This window comes from Convolutriloba macropyga, chromosome 5, assembly GCF_964194025.1.
Source record: "Convolutriloba macropyga chromosome 5, txConMacr16.3, whole genome shotgun sequence".
Classification (NCBI taxonomy): domain Eukaryota; kingdom Metazoa; phylum Xenacoelomorpha; order Acoela; family Convolutidae; genus Convolutriloba; species Convolutriloba macropyga.
Genome location: NC_134472.1, coordinates 39,239,572 through 39,260,286, shown reverse-complemented (window position 1 = coordinate 39,260,286; position 20,715 = coordinate 39,239,572). Strand labels below are relative to the sequence as shown.

The 20,715-nt window shown below is 35.4% G+C and overlaps 1 protein-coding gene across 1 annotated transcript in view; it reads right to left on the bottom strand.

Moving 5' to 3' along the window:
• The window catches only part of LOC142340364 (uncharacterized), a 269,135-nt gene that overhangs the window by 73,985 nt on the left and 174,435 nt on the right, over window positions 1-20,715 (bottom strand). Inside the window, exons 3-14 of the mRNA XM_075390938.1 lie at window positions 20,230-20,395; window positions 19,818-19,988; window positions 16,756-16,856; window positions 16,552-16,639; window positions 16,389-16,453; window positions 12,315-12,392; window positions 11,686-11,977; window positions 11,074-11,188; window positions 7,416-7,498; window positions 7,244-7,264; window positions 6,342-6,405; window positions 5,955-6,164 (exon numbers count right to left, since the gene is read on the bottom strand). Coding sequence (XP_075247053.1) covers window positions 5,955-6,164; window positions 6,342-6,405; window positions 7,244-7,264; window positions 7,416-7,498; window positions 11,074-11,188; window positions 11,686-11,977; window positions 12,315-12,392; window positions 16,389-16,453; window positions 16,552-16,639; window positions 16,756-16,856; window positions 19,818-19,988; window positions 20,230-20,395 — 1,454 coding nt within the window. The remainder of the gene's footprint in view (window positions 1-5,954; window positions 6,165-6,341; window positions 6,406-7,243; window positions 7,265-7,415; window positions 7,499-11,073; window positions 11,189-11,685; window positions 11,978-12,314; window positions 12,393-16,388; window positions 16,454-16,551; window positions 16,640-16,755; window positions 16,857-19,817; window positions 19,989-20,229; window positions 20,396-20,715) is intronic.

Here is a 20,715-nt window from a genome sequence, read left to right as displayed (position 1 = left end):
GTAAAAATCATTCAGCGATAAATTAATATAGCTTGCTAAAATACATTCCGTAGAAGCCTCTTATTAGGGACCTTTACTGCACAAATGAGTACCTTTGACCTTAAACAAATTCAAACTAAACTTAAGTTTTAAAGTGCAAAAGTCATTTTATTGAGTGAGGTAAGTCACGTATGATCAAAATCTAATCACGCAAATAACCTAAAAACTTTTGCTAAAGCGAGTGAGAAATGACGTCACGCGCGCAAATGCCGTCAGTGAGAGGAAGAAGTCATTCAGAAAATTTGACTTTTTCAGCTTTGCTGTGCGAACAAATGTAAAACGAAAAAAGAGCGTCAGACGACGAAACAAAAAAAACATAGCCGGAAGAATTCCGGAAGCGACTCGAAGCGTAAAAACTTGACACAAACCCTAATTGCAGCTGAAACCATTACCTTTTTTAATAAACCATAAACTCATCCCCCCCCCCCCCCCCCCGGTCTGATCTAAAAACTGGTGAAATTTAAACCACTGTCAACAAGAAAAACAAAAAGCCGCAAACATATTTATTATTGAAAACGTTTGGTAAGGATAAGGGCAAAATAATTAGGATAGTCAAAACACTAATAGTCTCAAACAGCTGACAGGGCTATCAACTGCCCTCAAATAATTCATGATTCTAATCTCAGAAAGATCGCTAAAGCAAACGGCAGATAATAATAACTTAAAAACTAAATTAAATTTTTCAAAAAATAATGCTCAAAGTTAAGAATCAGAAAACTACTACAGTTAGATTTCTCATCACTTCAATTAAGACAAAATTAACAAAAACTTTTTCTTTTTGTATATATGCTAGACAACATGATTTCAAACTAATTCAAAAATTAAAATAATTATAGTAAAGCAACCGAGTAATATTTAAAGGCAAAAAATGTTTAAGAACAATACCAAGGTCGGAAAAAAAACAATAAAAAAGTAGCAATTCTGGAAAAGGCTTTCTAGTAAACTCTTAGTACTGCCTTATGTTGAATGAAATCAATTGCAACCCAAAGAAATGACGAAAATCTAAGAAAAAGCCGAAATCATTCAATTTGTTAATAACTGAAAAAAACAATAAAACCAGTATAAATGTAGGTGCCAGGACAGAGCTAGAATGATACAGGCTAGAATGTGAACAACATGGACACAATGTAAGGAACAGTGTAACAAAGACTAATTCTTGATTTCTGAAAGTTCAAATCAAAGTTTAAAAGTTTTGAAAGTTTAAAAATCAAATTTAAAAAAACAAGAAAAACTAACACCATATAATTTTCAGCTTTCGAGACATAGAAAATACAACGATACATCCGAAACAAAAATCTATCCTCCTGAACAGATAAAAAAAAGAAAAAGCAGAAATCAAACATACGAAACAGCGAAACAGCAAAAAAGGTCAAAAAATTTTTAGGACTGCATTCATAAAATTTGACTGTTTTTCAAAAATTTAACGCTAAGAAATTATTGACGTTTATATTGAAACTAAATTAAAGTCCCTCATGTTGCACAAAAAGAATATTTCTAGTAATTAAAACCAAAATACAGACAAAAAACAGAAAAATAGGAAAAATACCAAAAGCGGATTAGCATATGTACAATTTTATAAAACAAAATTACATCGAGGTAAAAAGAGGCATCGAGTATATGAATTGTCAAAGGGAAGTTGTTATATTGACTAATTTTTGACAAAAAGATGGCTAAAAGATCCAAAAATGAAGAAAAAATAGGAAAAAAGCCAAAAATTAATTAAAAAATCAAGAAATTTATGCCAATTTTGAACTTGAAACGCGTTTTCAGGCTCTGCAAAACACTGTGCTATTAATTTGCAAGTTTTACATTTCAATATAGCATCGAATAAAAATCATTTCCACAAAAAACCAAATTACAAGCAAAAAAATGGGCCACTTAGACGAAAAAACTGCTAAAAACGGTTATCTATGTGCCATTCAGTCAAAAACTACTTTTCAAAGTCAAAAAGTCATTCACTAAACGCAGCGCATGATCAACAAACTTCTCTCGCTCAGAAAAAATTAGTTCACATGGCAATTTTTCTCACTTTCGCTTTTAGGTCAAAACAGCGTCTGAACGAATAGTACTTCCGGTAAAAAAAACCTTAAGAAAACCAATACTCCTCTTCGAGTCGTAAAAAAACCAAGAGCACCGCAATATAGCTTTGCTCAGCTTACAACATCGCAGCTATAATAAACCGAAATAGAAAAATTACTTTGTTTGGGAGGAAACTGATCTCACGTTCGGTTGTGATAGATTCATCAAGTCCCACGGGCCGCTGAGGCATGGCCAGATGTGGTAGAAAATATAATCTAGCATTAGGCTATATCCAATTTAGGCTAACTGAACGCATAAAGGTAGTGTTTTAAATTTCTCAAACAATCACATTCGTTGAAATTTCTACATTTTGGTACGTCCAAGACATCACCACTTGGAACGCATAGGCGTCAAAACATTATAAGACTACATAAGATGACCAAACTCAACAAATACATCAGCAACTAACACAACCTACTAACGTCGGACGAATTGCTCTCAAGGGACTGCCAAGAGGTTGGCTTCGTCCTTCGTCAGTAGCTGGCTGACTGCAGCTTAGGGAGGCTAGCTTTAGCTTTACTGAGGGGGTGGAATAAATCGGATCGGGGGTTGAACGAGCCGGCTGTGCTTAACAAAAAGATCTAGGCTAAAACCAGTCATATCGCAAAATCACGTGAAAAACTAAATGCAAGCAAGAAAAACTAAATGCAAGCAAGAAAAACTAAATGCAAGCAAGAAAAACTAAATGCAAGCAAGAAAAACTAAATGCAAGCAAGAAAAACTAAATGCAAGCAAGAAAAACAAAGCAAGCAAGAAAAACTAAATACAAGCAAGAAAAACTAAATGCAAACCAGAAAAACTAAATGAAAGCCAGAAAAACTAAATGCAAGCAAGAAAAACAAAATACAAGCAAGAAAAACTAAATGCAAACCAGAAGAACTAAATGCAAGCCAGAAAAACTAAATGCAAGCAAAAAAACCGCCCATTGAAGACGCACGAAATAGAAAAAAAGACCCCAGAACTAATAACATAGCCGGCAGATTGCCCTAATAGCTGCGAAAAAATAGACCTGCGTGCCATATAATAGAGATAGAAACAGAAAGAGATCTAAACTGAAAAAAAAAAATCGACGCCGCGCAAAAAAAAACTAGGTAAAAAACAATCAGCGATAAATTAATAAAGCTTGTTAAAATTCATTCCGCAGAAGCCTCTTATTCGGGACCTTTACTGCACAAATGAGTTCCTTAGACCTTAAACAAATTCAAATTAAACTTAAGTTTTAAAGTGCAAGTCATTTTATTGAGTGAGGTAAGTCACGTATGATCAAAATGTAATCACGCAAATGAACTTAAAGCCTTTGGTAAAGAGAGAATGAGAAATCACGTCACGCGCGCAAATGCCGTTAGTGAGAGGAAGAAGTCATTCAGAAAATTTGACTTTCAGCTTTGCTGTGTGAACAAATGTAAAACGAAAAAAGAGCGTCAGACGACGAAACAAAAAACATAGCCGGAAGAATTCCGGAAGCGACTCGAAGCGTCGTCAAAACTTCACAAACAAAACCGTAATTGCAGCCGAAGCAATTACCTTTTGTATTAAACCTTTAACTCATTACCTCCCCAGATCTGATCTAAAAATTGGTAAAAAAAAAGTCCAAACAATTAGGATGGTCAAAAACCTGATGAGCTGAAAAAGCTGACATGGCTATCAATTGCCTTCAAATAGTTCGCGATTCTGATCTCAAAAAGATCACGAAAGCAAACGGCAGAGAATAATCAAGAAACTAAGTTAAAATTTTCAAAAAGAATGCTCAAAATTAAGCATCAGAAAACCACTACAATCAGATTTCTAATCACTGCAATTAAGACAAAAAACAACATACTTCTTCCTTGTTGTACATATGCTAAACAACATGATTTCATACTAATTCAAAAATTAAATTGATCATAGAAAAGACATAAGCAGCAGAAAAATATTCAAAGGCAAAAAATCGTTTAAATTAATACCAAGGCCACAAGAAAGTTTTAAACAGTAAGAAGTGGAAATTTCGGAAAAAGCTTGCTAGCAAACTCTCAGTACTGCTTTATGTTGAATGAAATCAATTTCAAACCGAAGAAATGACTAAAATCAAAGAAAAAGCTGAAATCATTCAATTTTTTACAACCAAAAACATAACCGACTAAACGTCGGAAGAATTGCTCTTGAACGACTGGTGGGAGCTCTAATCAATTGCAGCCTGTTTCAGCCGGGGGGAGGGGGAGCCTAAATGGGACTAAGAAGTTCTTTAGTGGGCTTCAAATAACCACATTACAGGTTAACACATACCACTATTAAGATTTAAAGTAAAAAATGACACCAGTTTCGGCGCACTTTTCATTTGACTTTTAGTATTAAATTGCCGCCAATTGAGTTCAGCTGCTTGAAATTATGATTGAGAGGTAATTTTAGATCAAGCGAAATGCAAAAAGTTAAGGGCGTAAAAGTCACTCGAAAAGTCAAAATTGTCAAGCGAAAATTTTGCATAAAGACCCACACGTTTACAATAATTGCTATGAACTACGTTCAAGAGCAATTAAAAATCAATATAACAAAAAGAAATGTAGGCGCCAGGACAAAGCTAGAATGATACTAACTAGAATGTGAAGAATATGGACACAATGTAAGGAACACCGAAACAAGACATTCTTGAATTTAGAAAGTTACAAATCAAATTTTAAAAAAATTAAGAAAAACGAATACGTTTCATTGTTCAGCGTTCGAGACATAGAACAGATAACGAGCCATCCGATACAAAGATTTATTCTCCAGAAAAGAGAACAAAAATTATGAAAAAGCAGAATTCAAACATATGAAACATGTAAACATTTTGCAGAAAAAATGGTCGAAAAACTTTTAAGCCTGCATTTACGAAAAAGTTTAAAGTGCTTTTCAAAAACATAACGCCAAAAAATGACTGAAGTTGTATTGAAACGAAATTGAAGTCCCTTATGTTGCACAAAGACTATTTCTAGTAAATTAAACCAAAATACAAACAAAAAAACTGACAGAAATCGAAAAAAAAACTACCAAAATCGAATTAGCATAAGTACAATTTTATATAGCAAAATGACAAGGAGGTAGAAAGAGGCGTTAAGTATATGAATTACTAAAAAAATTAGCCATATTAACTGATTTTTTACAAAAAGACGGTTGAAAGATCCAAAACTAAAGAAATTAATAGAAAAAAAGACAAAAATTAACTAAAAAATCAAGAAATATGTGACAATTTTGAACTTGAAACGCATCTTCAGGCTCTGCGAAACACTGTGGTATTGGTATCAACTTCCGAGGTTGAAATTTCAATATAGCATCGAATAAAAATTATTTCTACAAAAAACTAAATTACACGCAAAAAAATTGGGCCATTTAGTCGAAAAAACAGCAAAAAAACGGTTATTTATATGTGTCATTCAGTCAAAAACTACTTTGCAAAGTCAAAAAGTCATTCACTAAACGCAGCGCATGATCAAAAAACTTCTCTCACTCAGAAAAAATTAGTTCACACGGCAATTTTACTCACTTTCGCTTTTAGGTCAAAACAGCGTCTGAACGAATAGTACTTCCGTTTAAAAAAACCTTAAGAAAACCAATACTCCTCTTCGAGTCGTAAAAAACCAAGAGCACCGCAATATAGCTTCGCTCAGCTTACAGCTTCGCAGCTATAATAATTGCTATAAATTTTTTTTGAGGGCAACTAATATAACCTTGTAAGACTTGTATGCTATAAGACAATTTTTGACAGGATCACAAGGATGGTCATACTTAAATTTATCTGTTCAAAGGCTGTGCTGTATCTTGGTCTATTTGCAATTGACGCAATGACTAGTGGTGAGTTAATAATCCTTTTGTGAGTATCGTACCTTCCAGTGTGATCGGAGAGACTAGCGTAGTGTAGAGGAGTGCCCTGTTTCTTGTCAGTGGCATTGACAGAAGCACCAGATTGGAGCAGAGCTGTGACAGCTAGGAGAGAGGGAAGATTAGATGCATAGTGCAGTGCACTCCTCCCACCACTGTCCACAGCATTCAAATCACTCCCCGCTTTGATGAGCAGTTCCACGCACTTCTCATTTCTAAATACACCTTCTAACCACCCAACATTACCAACCAATGCAATCAACCAGCATGCAAACATTATTATTTAGCACAGTTCAATTGCTTTTGTCATTGTCATGTGTAATTGCGTGAACCGCATGAGACCGACTTCAAATTGTTTTCATTCTGACAGTCAAGACTGAACTACGGCTTACCCGCTGAGAGCAGCCAAATGTAAACATGTGCGCCCTTCTCCGTCTTCCATGTCGATTTCAAAGTCTGAAACAACAAATTAGAAAGGAGGAACATTAGTAGCATTCCAGCAAATCATAGGAAGCAAACTCAGCACTCTTTCTTTCTCTTTAAGGAGGGGGTGGAAAAACTCTGACTCTCAGCTGTCATCATTTTTTAATAGTATAAGTAAAGTGAAGGTCAATAACTTTACTTCAAGGTCATAATTAAAAGGGTGCTCGAAAAGTACCATTTAAGCAAAGCAATACCACAAAATTCATGCAAAATTTTTGTAAAGTGTGACCAGGAGTGAAAGAGAAAGAAAGAGAGCCTACTTTCTGTTCTACAAAATAGAAGCTACCACTGAATCCAGCCAGACTGTTAAGTGAGAGAAGTTTAACATAGATGACCAGCAGATCTTGCCACTATTAGTGAACATAAAGAGAAATGTCAGCTCACTACATAAAACGACAAGGGAAAGCTTATCCAACACGTAATTGATCCTTTTATTTATAAGCAAGATTAAATTATTTTAAAATACGCCTCATTTTCATCATTTTAAATTGTCCATGATCTTTTCTTAAAAAAAATCCTGAGCATGATATGATAGATACAACTAAGCCGGGTTGTGAACCTTATCATATATCAATACCAATTTCAATCTCCAATACAAAATATTGCACAGCAAGTCGCTAATTTCCACCACAAGAGGTCTGTAGATTCCTACACAAGTCAGGCTGGTAGATGAATTACCTTTCCCATTATGCATGTCAAATGTGTTAAACTAGAACTAGCCATCTTGTCAAATGATAATTGAGAGGGTTTTGATCTCATTAGCGTGTAACTAAGAATAGAAAGCGTCACATTTGTAACCGTCATTACTTACCCATTCTAGTGTCGATTAGAGCTGAAACCAAGCGCAACATATAATCCGTAGACACATCAACAAACAGTAGCAATAATTTTACCCAGCGCATATCACAAATTAACATGCTTACATCGTAAGAATGAAGAACTAGTAATATGCGTAGAACTGTTTTCATTCACCCGATAGATACCTTTAGAAAGAAGTAGCTTGCAACAGTCAACTCTTCCAGTGCTCGCAGCCATGTGCATTGCTGACATACCATTTTGACCACAGCTAAAACATCGAGCAACACTCGGCATGCATCTCCCAATTAACCTTCCTCAAATTGGCAAATGAATTGTTCAAAAATGATAGCTGGCATATTAGGATGGACCAATTTGATTTAACACGAAGCTAAATATCCGCTATATCAATCCACTGATTATGGTAAATTATACAGGTAGAAAGCATATGCAAAAATGTTGACTGCCGTGAGATAAACTTTTAGCCCGCAAAATAATCGCTCATCAAAAAGTTTCCGATGCTATGTTCAAAACACCTGGTATATAACCAGAAAATAGCAGCCATAGCATTGTAGACAATGGTCTCAAAAGAAAACTGAACGAAAATGAAAAAATAAAACAAACCGACTAACGTCTGACAAATTATTCTCGAGCAACAACCGGCGCAATTTAATTCCAGGGCCATAGCCTAGATAAATTTTTGTTTACGAAAGCAAAGCATCAAACAAGGGTCGGATTCAAAACCGCGGCCTCCGGAGTCCTCAACAGAAGTATAAAGCACTCAGCTATCCGGCCCTTGTGAGTCCCTATCCTACAATCGCTTTTACTTCTGCATCAAACTTTTCTTCGGAGTGAGAGCAATTGAGATCACACAAAAATTAAGAAGAGAAGCGTGAAAAAGTCATTTGAGAATGTTCACGAACAAAAGCGCAAAAATGGTCAAGCAAAAATTTTGCATAAAAAAGGCACACACGTTTACAATAATTACCTTAAACTTCGCTCGAGAGCAATTAAAAACGATGTAAAGAAAAATTTCAGTTGATTTTACTTTGCAGAGATGTTATTTTGGAATAAATTGTAAAACTTATGTGTAGTTTCTATTTGCAGCCCAAAATTAATCTTCATTTAGAGTTAAATACACAGTTGACCTCATCTTTAAATAAAGCTAGCGCAATCAATTTAAGAGAGCGCAATGGCGAGGTACTCCATCTGTGACCAAAAACCTATTCACGCCGATGAAGAAAAAATGCGCTCCAATAAAACTGAAAAACGCAAAACTGCATACACGTTACTATATACTTAAATATTTACTAAATATAACACTTAAAAACGAAAAAATTAATTGCTTTATTAATTACACTAAGGGACAGAGTGACGACAAAACAAAAAACGACGAATTTTATTTAGAAAACTCACTCCAATGGTTTGCATGAAACAAGCATGAAAACTATTTGCTGCCAAAAATATTAAATGGATGAAATCTGGCTGCAATAGAAGGCCAATGAAAGTCATTAATATTGTGATTAAAAGAAAAATCAACAAGAAACAAAGACAAGAAAAATCAACAAGAAACAAGAGTGTCGTTCAAAATTTTGAAAAGTGAAGCTAGCAAAATTTCAGTGCCATATTAAAAAAAATCAATTGCAAACAAAAAAAATTCAAAGGAAAAAGAGAATTATTTTTTCGAATCGATAAATTTCAATCTAATAAAGGCGGTGTAAATAAAACTATAGGTGTTAAGGGAATGTTGAAAGAAACATGCTAGAATATGGAAAATACAGACATTGTGAAAAAGATAAAAAATAGCACTTTGAAAAACTAAAAACTTAAATTGGAGACTCTAAAAACCGTTTTAAAAAATGAGGTAAAAATATGATTCTCTTGTTATTAAGCAATCGAGGTTTATTTCTTTTGTTATAAAACAATTAGATGGCCATCCTCCTGTATCAGTAGAAAGTGCAAAGAGCTCAACTGCGAAATAGTAAAACAATTGGAAATGTTCAAAATATGGTAAACATTTTCAATTAATTTCAAAGAGTTATTGTCAAAAACAATTCAATTAGCAACAAAACGAAACCAAAAACCATAATTGGGTAATTCAGTGAGTGAAAGCATCTTAAATCCATTCAGTTGAAACAGTGAGTGAAGTAAGCCAGTAGACAAGCGTAAAAATTGTGACTTATGTAAAACCAAAAACCTGAAGGTAAAGCGAATTTAAAAAAAAGGAGAGCGCCTAAATAATAGCCGTTGAAAAGCTGACGGCGGCAATTAAACAATAAACTTAGAAAACTTGGACAAAATTCCCAAAATCGAATCAGTATGTGCACAATTTAATAAAACATAGCTGGCAAGTTGCCAGAGAATAGCCACAATAGCTTCATAGATCTGTAGTCTCAAAAAGAAGGTAAAAAGACAGACCAAAAAAAACTTATTATTTTCATTAGGGGCTGAGATGTTAAAATTTTGATTGAGAACCTGCATAACTTAGTGCTGTTTCTATTAGTTGCTCTTAAATAACCTTCAATTAGAGTGACAAGCACTCATTTGACCTTATCTCTTTGAATTAAAGCAACGAAAAGTCAATTTCAGCGTGAGGAAGTCATTTTTGAGAGTGAGGTAAGTCACGTGTGACCAAAAATTTAATCACGCGAATGAACTAAAAAAACTAGCTCCACTAAGAGTGAAAAATGACGTCACGCACGCAATTCAGTTGAAATTGCATGAACGAATGAACAAAAAGCAGACTTGAAGTGGTTGTGACGTCATATGGTCGTAACAAAAATTGTGACGACCAAATAAATAAAAAACCAAGAGAAGGCCAATAATAGCCTCAGCTATCGCTTCGCGGCTATTAAACAAAAATACCTCACGTCAAAAGAGGCATCCAATTCAGGAACCATTAAAAAGAATTTGCCATATTTACTAATTTGGTGAAGAAAAAGTCCTCTCAAAGATCCAAAAATGAAGAAATTCGTGAATAAAGCCAAAAATTGACAAAATTGAGAAATGCGCCATTTTGCACGTGAAAAGCACTATTCGGCTCTCAAAAACATTGTGGTATCGGTTTCAGATGGCCGCATATTCATGCGGCATCGATCAAAATTTATTTGTGCAAAAACCAAACAAAAAAAATTGGGACAAATGGACGAAAACACGGCTAAGAACTGTCATCTATATGTGCCAATCTCTCCAAAACTCATTTCAAATTCAAAAAGTCACTAACATAACGCAGCGCATAAAAAAACTCTCGCTCAAAAAGTTAGTTCACACAGCAATTTTACTCACTTTCACTATTAGGTCAAAACGCCACCTGAACAAATAGTACTTCCGGTTAAAAAAACCTTAGGAAGACCAATACTCCTCTTCGAGTAGTAAAAAAACCAAGAGCACCGCAATATAGCTCCGCTCGGCTTACAGCTTCGCAGCTAAAAATACTTTTTAAAGGGTCCTCAAAGCATCTGTAAACTATTGACCGTTTGAAATGACGGTTGTAAAGATGAAAAACTCTATATGAGGGTATTGAACAAATTCTTATTTTTGAGCTTGCGAAAACTTATTCTCTTCAACGTACTTCCAAAAATTTTATACTGCCAGCTTTTCAACACCCTTTACTTTCTTGATCTTTTTCCACTTAGAAAGGAAGCAACTATTTCACGGTTATTCTTGTTATAATTGATGTCAATAAATTGGAAACTCAAACTCTCGTTTTTGTTTTCAGTTACACCTTATTCTTTATAGCAAAATGTAGAGCAGACATTTCCGATGATAGGGCATGGAGCGTTACAAGGCTACAGACATAACGAAACCTTCTTGTTGATCCTCTGTAGCACTTTTTATCCCACTTACCTCCTATACTTGGCTCCACTTTCAATCAGCAGACTGACAATTTCAGAGTGACCTGCATATGCAGCCAAGTGCAGTGCCCGATTTCCATCTTGGTCTTCACACTCAAGCCACGCACCTAAATATACCCTAGAGTTAAACCTGAACGATCTATTTCCAAACATAATATGTCAATACCACAAGATGAACAAGATGAATGTTATCAAGTTACTCAGTCGGCATAGAATGGAAACGTTATTTTTAAATGAAGTGATTATACACTCTGCAAATGCGTAGTGTGAACTGCAATCAGTTCACTTAAAGCCATGCCTCCATACAATAACGACTTAGTAGCTTATATTGATAACATTGATATTGATATCATACTTGTAACAAAAATAATTTCAAACTTAAACCAATAGACAATTATCGGCTTTTAACAAAGGTTCTTGAAAAAGGCAAACCCGGCGATCAAAATTCCTCATAGAGATAGATATACATCACGGTCTACCACTTATTTATCCTCTAGAGCTATCCTACTTCTGCATTCAAAACGGGGTCTGAAACATTGATTGCTTTTATTTTATTTTCAGTCACTGCTATGTCAGTTTTGTAACTTCAATTTTCCTTGCTTACCATTCCTGATAAGAATTTCGCAGTGATCCAAGCGTCCAGCTAGTGCAGACAAGTGCAAGGCGGTCTGGCCATTCCTAGCCGGTTTGTTCACTTCACATTCTTCTAGGATCAACTTGGTGATAATGTCACTGGAACCCTCGAAAGGAGATATGTAATGGAGACAAGTGTACCCTCTTGCATTAGTGGAGTGTGGATCTGCATTATTCATTAGTAGTTCATTCACTGCCTGTGTGTGGTGGTTAACACACGCTAGGTGCAAAGGTGTATCACCCATTACATTTGACACATTCACCTGAAGTATTAGTATACTTTACGTCACTCCTACTAAGTCAAAATAATTCGATTTTTTTGAGAACCGCAAAGCATTTCAAGAGATGTAAGTCGGAAATTCAAAGCAGAGTCGCGTAACCTTGCTTGAAACACACACTGGAAGTTATATAATCCTGAACTTTGGAATCTGGCATATAATAACCCGGACTTGAGTCTTTCAAGGTGTCTGACGTAACCAATTAAATAAAAAAAAGATATTGTGGCATATTTGCAGTATTTATATCTATAAAAGACAAAGCCACATCATAAAGTTGATATCGTGACAATTCCAGATTTAAGGCATTAAGAATGATACTCACATCACACCCAGCTTCTATAAGTAGAAGAAGAACTCCACAATGACCAGAGGAAGCCGCAAAGTGTATAGCTTGATTACCCTAAATGAACAATTACTCGTCAGATAATTCCTGAAACGCCACTTTAAACGTGGGGGTCAACCTCTAAGAACCGCCCTTCACACCATAAGTATATGTCTCCAAAAGAGTTTCTGTGAATCGCATACCTGAGGACTAGTGAGCTGAAAGGCTGAGAGCACTTAATGCCCGCTGAGCGCTACGTGTTTATCTCGTTTTTGAGGACGAAAAGTCAAATGCATCAGACGAAAAATCGGGTCGAGCAAAACGACTAATATGATTGCTACACACTTCGTTTGAGAGCAATTAAAAAACATAACCGACTAACGTCGGGCGAATTGCTCTCAAACGACCGGCGAGTGGTTGGCTTCGTCAGTAGCTAGCCACAGTTTAGTGAGCCTAGCTTTAGCTTGATTCGACTCTCCAATTATAGTTTTCCAGCTTTGTTAGTAAATAAATCAAATAAAAAAAACTGATATTTTAAAAAATTTGCAAAATTTTGCAAAACCAAAAATAAAAGCTTCCAGATTTCGCAGTGGAAATGTTCCAAATTATTTTTTGTCCTGGAGTTATGTCAAGTAACCCATCTGCAAGACGAAAAACTTCGTTGGCCACTAATGATCGCTAAACTCAGAAAAGGACAAAATTATTCAAAAATTTTGAAAGCAATAGCAAGAAATCTTGCTAAAATTTAAGATTTTAAAATCTTCAAATACATTTAGTTGTCTCAAGATACTATCCAGTATCCCTATTCCCAGCTTTAAATAGTGTCACTGGCTCAAAGATCCACAAACTTGGAACATAACAATTTTCCAAAAATTTGAAAAAAAATTAAATTTTATCAAAAAAGTGCTAAGAGCAGGAGTCTTTAAAATATTGATAACCAATCCATTAACTCTAGAAAGTATGCGACAGCTTATCATCAAACCTTGGAGGAGGTCCCAAGTACCCTGGTGCGAGAAAAAACGATTAAAAAAGATTTAAAAAGATTCAAAAACCTAAAAAAACTGCAATTATTTTTAAAAATGGCTGATATTAAAATCTTGAAAACATTCCATTACATCTAGAAGCTATGCAGTACCCTATAATCAAACCCTAGAGTAGGTTATGTGGCTTTTGAGTTGGAGAAACCTAAAAACCGATCAAAATTTTTAAAAAATGGAAAAAAAATGCAAGTTTTATCAAAAAAGTTGATAAAATTTGTCATTTTAAAAAATTGAAAGCTATTCCGTGGCAAATGATATTTTTTCAGTAACTTATTATCAAACCCCTAAGGACGTTTTCTGGCCCCTGCGTCCGGAAAGACGCGGATAAGGATAAATAAATGTCTAAAAAATTGAAAAAATTTGCACGTTTTGTCAAAAAGATGCTAAAATTCGTGGGGTTAAAAGATCTTGAAATCCATTCCATTACATTTAGAAACTATACAGTAACCTATTTTCAAATCCTAGATGAGGTTTCTCGGCTCTTGAGGCTGAAAAAACCTAAAAACCGACAAAAATTTTCAAAAAACATGAAAAAAATGCAAGTTTCATCAAGAATATTGATAAAATTTGTCATATTAAAAAAATGAAAGCTAATCCGTAGCAAATGCATTTTTTTCACTAACTTATAATCAAACCCTTAAGGACGTTTTCTGGCCTCTGCTTTTGAAAAGACGAGAATAATGAAAAATAAATGTCCAAAAAATTGAAAAAATTTGCACGTTTTGTCAAAAAGATGCTAAAATTCGTGGGGTTAAAAAATCTTGAAAACCATTCCATTACATTTAGAAACTATACAGTAACCTATTTTCAAATCCTAGATGAGGTTTCTCGGCTCTTGAGGCTGAAAAAACCTAAAAACCGAAAAAAAAATCAAAAAACATGAAAAAAATGCAAGTTTCATCAAAAATATTGATAAAATTTGTCATATTAAAAAAATGAAAGCTAATCCGTAGCAAATGCATTTTTTTCACTAACTTATAATCAAACCGTTAAGGACGTTTTCTGGCCTCTGCTTTTGAAAAGACGTGAATAATGAAAAATAAATGTCCAAAAAATTGAAAAAATTTGCACGTTTTTGTCAAAAAGATGCTAAAATTCGTGGGGTTAAAAAATCTTGAAAACCATTCCATTACATTTAGAAACTATACAGTAACCTATTTTCAAATCCTAGATGAGGTTTCTCGGCTCTTGAGGCTGAAAAAACCTAAAAACCGACAAAAATTTTCAAAAAACATGAAAAAAATGCAAGTTTCATCAAAAATATTGATAAAATTTGTCATATTAAAAAAATGAAAGCTAATCCGTAGCAAATGCATTTTTTTCACTAACTTATAATCAAACCCTTAAGGACGTTTTCTGGCCTCTGCTTTTGAAAAGACGTGAATAATGAAAAATAAATGTCCAAAAAATTGAAAAAATTTGCATGTTTTGTCAAAAATTGCTAAAATTTGTGATGTTAAAACCATTCCACTACCACTAAAAACTATGCAAAAAACTATTATAAAACCCTAGATGAGGTTCCTTGACATCTACGGCTGAAATGACAAAAATTGTCAAAAAGCTTGAAAAAAATTGTGAAAATTAGTATAAAATTGCGTGTTTTTAGCGATCGGTTGTTCCACGGGGGCGGGGGATGGGGGGGATGAGTGGTCTACCGGGGGGCTGATGGGTAGAGAAGGGGTCATCAGTGGGGTGGGGGGGACAGCGTGGTGGGGGGCGGTGGGGGCAAAAATGGGAGGGGGGGTCAACAGTGGGGGTGTCTTCAACCTCTAAGAACGGCCCTTCACACCATAAGAATAAGTCTCCAATACAGTGTGAGCTGAAACAGAGCTAAAAGGCTCTAAGGGCACTTAATGCCCACTGGGCGCTACCCGTTTATCCCGTTTTTGAGGTCAAGCGAAAAATCGCATTAAAAAAAGACCGACAGGACTAATATAATTGCCACAAACTTCGTTTGAGAGCAATTAATGACACCAATTTCGGCGCACTTTTATAGAGCAAATGAGAGAAATTTAGATCAAACAAACCGAAAACGTCAAGGGCGCAAAAGTCACTCGAAAAGTCCAAACGGTCAAGCAAAAAGTTTTCATAAAAAAGACCAACACGGTTACAATAATTGCTTCAAACTTGTTCCAGAGCAATTAATAATCCGACTTACAAGAGCAATTTCGATCACCTAATAATCAAAAAGGTGAGCTCAAAATAAAATCGAAAATCAAATCACTCAAGCAAGCGTAATAAATGTTCGAGAATAAAAACGGTCGAGCGTTTTTATTTGCATTCCAAAAAGAACCAATTATAATAATTGCTTCGAACTTTACTTGAGATCAATTAGAGATTCGTATCAACTAGCAAATCATAATCGACTAATGTCGGACGATTTGCTCTCGAACGACTGACAGGTCTCTTTTCTATAGTTGCCTGCCCTGCTTCAGTTCAGTCCCTGTCCGTAGGGAGAGGGGTTGTAGCCGGGCAATAACGTTAAACGCGACAGTCAGGCCAACTGACTGCTGAAACAACTGGCGAGGAAGGCCGGGGAGTGTGCGCGGCAACGGGTGGAATGAGGTAGAGTGGGGGATTAAGTGGGAGGGGTCAAACTCCCGTCAAACTTCATTCGCGAGCCATTGATAGCACCAAATTTTTCACACGAAATTTCCTGTATTATTTACATATTGAAAAAACAGCTGCAAGGACCGCGCGCATTAATAAGCCATGCAGTTTCAGATTTCTAATACAGGCTTTTTAAGTTCGAACTTTCTCAGCTGCTCTGAATCGATATTAGAATTTCCCGTAACAAGAAGTTCGGCTCTGGTACCATCTAAAAGGTTCCTGATTTCATTTGAAGATTATTTTGCAATTTCATGTAATTAATTGCTTCTATAATTTCAATTCCACGTATATTTCATGCTTGTAAAATTTATTGTTGAATCATTGCTCTATAATATTGAATGTTTTATCAAACTGATCAATGCGTGTGATTTCCAGCTTCAGTTCCATTTTAATATTTTGAATTAAAGTGACAGACTGAAATTACCTTTTTGTCCTTGAACGTTGTTTCGGCACCATTTGAAAGCAATGTTTTCACAACCTCGGGATAACCTAGACAATAGCCATGATCGTTTTTAATAATTTTAGCCTGTTTCATTTCATTCGGTATTCAAAGTTGAACTCATTCAATTTAGAGGAACACTACGTACCCATTAAGGCTGCCCAATGAAGAGGTCGTCTATCTGTTCTATCGGAAGAGTTGACGTTAGCATTCTTGGTCAGTAGCAAAGACACCATCTTAACAACAGCAATAAAGTGATTCATAAAGACTTTGACATACTAAAGTTTAACTCATTCGTTAAATGGTCACCATAGATACAATAGCGTCCTCTATACATGTGAAGTGGACTAACCTCACTGTGTCCATTGATAGCTGCATGATGCAATGGTGTTTTGCCCGGACGGTCAGCTACGTTGATATTGGGCAAGTGAGGAATAAGCAGTTCGGCACAACCTAAACCAAAAGCAATTCTCATAGAGATTTGTAAGATTTGAAAGTTCGCAAAACAGTACACGAACAATCCTCAATTCGCTAACACGTTCTCAATTTTATTCACAAGAACAAGTGAAAACATAGCTGGCAGATTGCCAGAAAATAGCCGCAATAGCTTCGTAGATCTGCAGTCTAAAAAAACAGTAAAGACAGACCAAAAAAATTCTTGGTTCCATTAAAGGCTGAGGTGTTAAATTTTGATCAAGAATCTGTGTAACTTATTGCTGTTTCTATTAGCTGCTCTCAAATAACCTTCAATTATAGTGACACACATTCACTTGACCTTATCTCTTTGAATTAAAAAAAAACATAGCAGGACAAGTCCTGACGTACAATTCGAAGAAGTTTCATCGACTGAACAAAAATTAGACCTAGAACGGACTATGCGTGAATTGGAAAAACCATTTCTAAAAAACATAAAAAACAAAAAAAAACAGAAAACCAGTGTCAAAATGCCTATAGCGGGAAAAAACCACTAGCGAGAAATGCAAATTTGATTCTAACAAAAACTAGGCCTATAATGAACTATGAATGGATTGGGAAAACTATTTAAAATAAATCCCATCCAAAAAATTGAAAAAACAGTAAAAACCAAAGTGAAATTGCCGCATGTGAACAAAAAACCACCAGCGAGAAATCGAATTGTTCAAACACCGTTTTCTTACTATACTTTAAATTTAGAGCAAAAAAAATTCCACGCCGCAAAACCACTCGCTTTTTCGCTCCACTTCCTGTTTCGGCGCGACCAAAATCACTACTCCAATTTGACTTCAAAAATCATGAAAATGTGTGAACAGATCTTAAAAAAAATAGCCGGAAGAATTCCGGAAACGACTCGAAGTAGAAATCCACTTGAATGCAATTCAACTACTCATCAGACAAAACGTGCCTCCGCCAATTTAGGATTACATTGAAACCATAAAACCATAAAACAAAAAAGTAAAATCAAATCTAATAAAATATGATAATTTGTCATCAATCGAGACCCCAAAATAACTATCTCTATCAAAATTCCTTAATCAACACAACTAGTTCCTACTAAAACCACTTATGAGAAGTTTTTAAAATACTTGATGCCAAATCATGAAAAATAAGCTCTAACAAACAACTTTGACTAAAAAACTCGAGAAAGTTAACAAATTTTTTTTATATTACAAAAGCACATAAATCCAAAGAAAAATTCTTTTCCGCCAAAATGGTATCCAGATGATCGCGAAACAATAGGCAAATCATAATAGGCTAAGAAATTTATCTAAGGAATGGATAAAAAACGAAAAACTGCAAAAAAAATTAAGAAAAATAGTTCCAAATTTCCTTATATTTCTCAACAAAAAATTACTTCATATCCACAAAACTGAAAATATTTGTTAACAAAAAATTTCTCAAGTAAGAGGGGTCATTTCAATACCCACTTGAGGCAGTACAACAAAACAAAATTCAAAAAATCGCAAAAATTAGCCCAAAAATCAGTAAAATACATGAAAAACCTCCGAATTAGCATAAAATTCATTTAACTTTCCAGAAACCATCAAACCACTACCAACACTTTAAAAGAAAACCATAACCAAACCTCTTAACCAAAAAAAGGGAAAAAGACCACTTCAAAATGCCGCACGTTAACAAAAAATTTCACTGGCCTACAGAATTTTTTTCACACCTCAATTTCTAGCTCTCTAGAAAACAGCGATATGAACAAAAAAACCAATCTCTTTTCGCTCCAGTCTTCATTCTGTTCAGCAACAAAATCACTCCAAATTTTTTCACGTGTTTCATTTCCCGCTTCAAAATTCACTCCAATAAAATTGATTAATAACATAGCCGGAAGAATTCCGGAAACGACTCGAAGAAGAAAATTGCCCATACTTATGACTAAACAACTAAAACAACTATTGTGAACCTTGAGCCTCCACAAACGCCATAAAAAGCAAAACAATGGGCAAGTCATAATAGGCTAAGGAACTTGTCTAAGATAAAAGAAAAACTGCAAAAAATAAGCAAAAACTGCAATAATTTTTCTGTCAATTTTCCTAAGAAAAAAAGATTTATACCAAGAAAACTTTAGTCAATTGGTATCTGAATAATCCTTAAGTAACAAGCTTCTATTTAAATCCCACTTAAAGCATTGAAACAAAAAAACAGGCAAAAAATCATTAAATTTCGTCTAAAAATCAGCAAAACTGATCAAAAACCTCCAAATTAGCACTAAACTCAAATTAACTACTTGAAACCTTCAATTCCTATCGAAAAAGCCTAAAATTAATACAATATCATAATCAACCTCATAACCATCAAAATTTGCAAAAAAAACTGCTTTGAAAAGCCGCAAGTGAACAAAAAAAATTCGCTCGCTGAGAGAAAATTTTTCACACATCAATTTCTCGCTCTCTCAAAAACGGCGGTATGAACAAAAACAACTCTCTTTTCGCTACGGTCTTCAATTTTGTTCAGCACCAAAATCACTCAAATTTTTTCACGCGTTTGATTTCCTGCTTCAAAAATCACTCCAATTAAATTGATTTTAAAAAAGGACTTCTCCAATACTCCTCTTCGAGTCGTAAAAAAGACAGCGCCCCAAAACAATTCAAATCCTTTGAATTGTTAAAAACAATTTCAAAGTAAGGAAGTCTTTTTTGAGAGAGGTAAGTCAAGTGTGACCAAAAACTCATTCACGCTATCGCTGTGCGGCTATTAAACAATAAATAAATAAATTGTGGTTTCTGCGTAATCGCAGTGGAACAGCATTAGGGCTGGTAGCCTGTTTTCAGCTGCCCTTTTTCTTATTAAACAATGATTTAGCATGAAAGCAAAAATCATGCCACTTATAACCTCTACGCAAGGTTCTCAGAATGGATTAAGACTTCTTGCAGATGAAATTTCTCTAATGACAAAAAGTTATATTTGATTATGAAAACAGTGACTCACCAATGGAATTGTTGGCAGCTGCAATATGCAGTGGCGTCTGCCAGTTTTTGTCACGGGCTACAACGTCACCAGAGTGTTCTAGAAGCGCTTTCACTGTTTCGCTTGATCTGGACCGACATGCCCTGTGCAAAGGAGTCAGCCATCGGCTGTCCTTTAAATTTGGTTTGGCACCTAAAGACAGGCAAAGAATCTTGAAATGATCAGCCGATCATCAAAATGGTTAACGAATTACCACACAAAAACTTTGTACAAGCGGATGGTGACACGGGAAATTCATGAAGGAGCGTTTACTACAATCATCCGTCAATCATCACTAACGTTACAACTAAAATCTTAAGAACAAAGCAAGTGCTCATTATTGCAGCATATCTTGAACACGTGAACGCAACTTTTTCTATAATTAATCTCATGCCTGATAAAAGCAGGAGGTTTACAATCTCCGACTCTGCATTGAAGGCGGCTGCATGTAGAGGTGATCTCTTCTTGCTATCTAGAATGTTGATGTCATCTTTCTGTTTGTACAGTATGGACCGCACTTTATCCGCATCACCCAAGAAACACGCTTGCACTATCTCGGGCTAAAACGAAAGAACATAACCGACTAACTTGCTCTCAAACGACCGGCGAGCGGTGGTAGCTAACTTTGTCAGTAGCTAGCTACGTTTTAGTGAGTCTAGCTTTAGCTTAATTGAAGGGGCGTAACGTGAGCGCACCGGTGGGGGCTGAGGGGGGAGGGGTCTTTGGCTGAACGGTGCCGTACGGCCTCAACGATGATGTATGTGCGCAAGGGTGGGGATTGGGGGAAGTGAGGGAGGGGCAATGTGGGGGGGGGGGGGGGTGTCAACCTGTAAGACCATCACACCATAAATGTAAGTCTCCAAAACAGTTTCTGTGAATC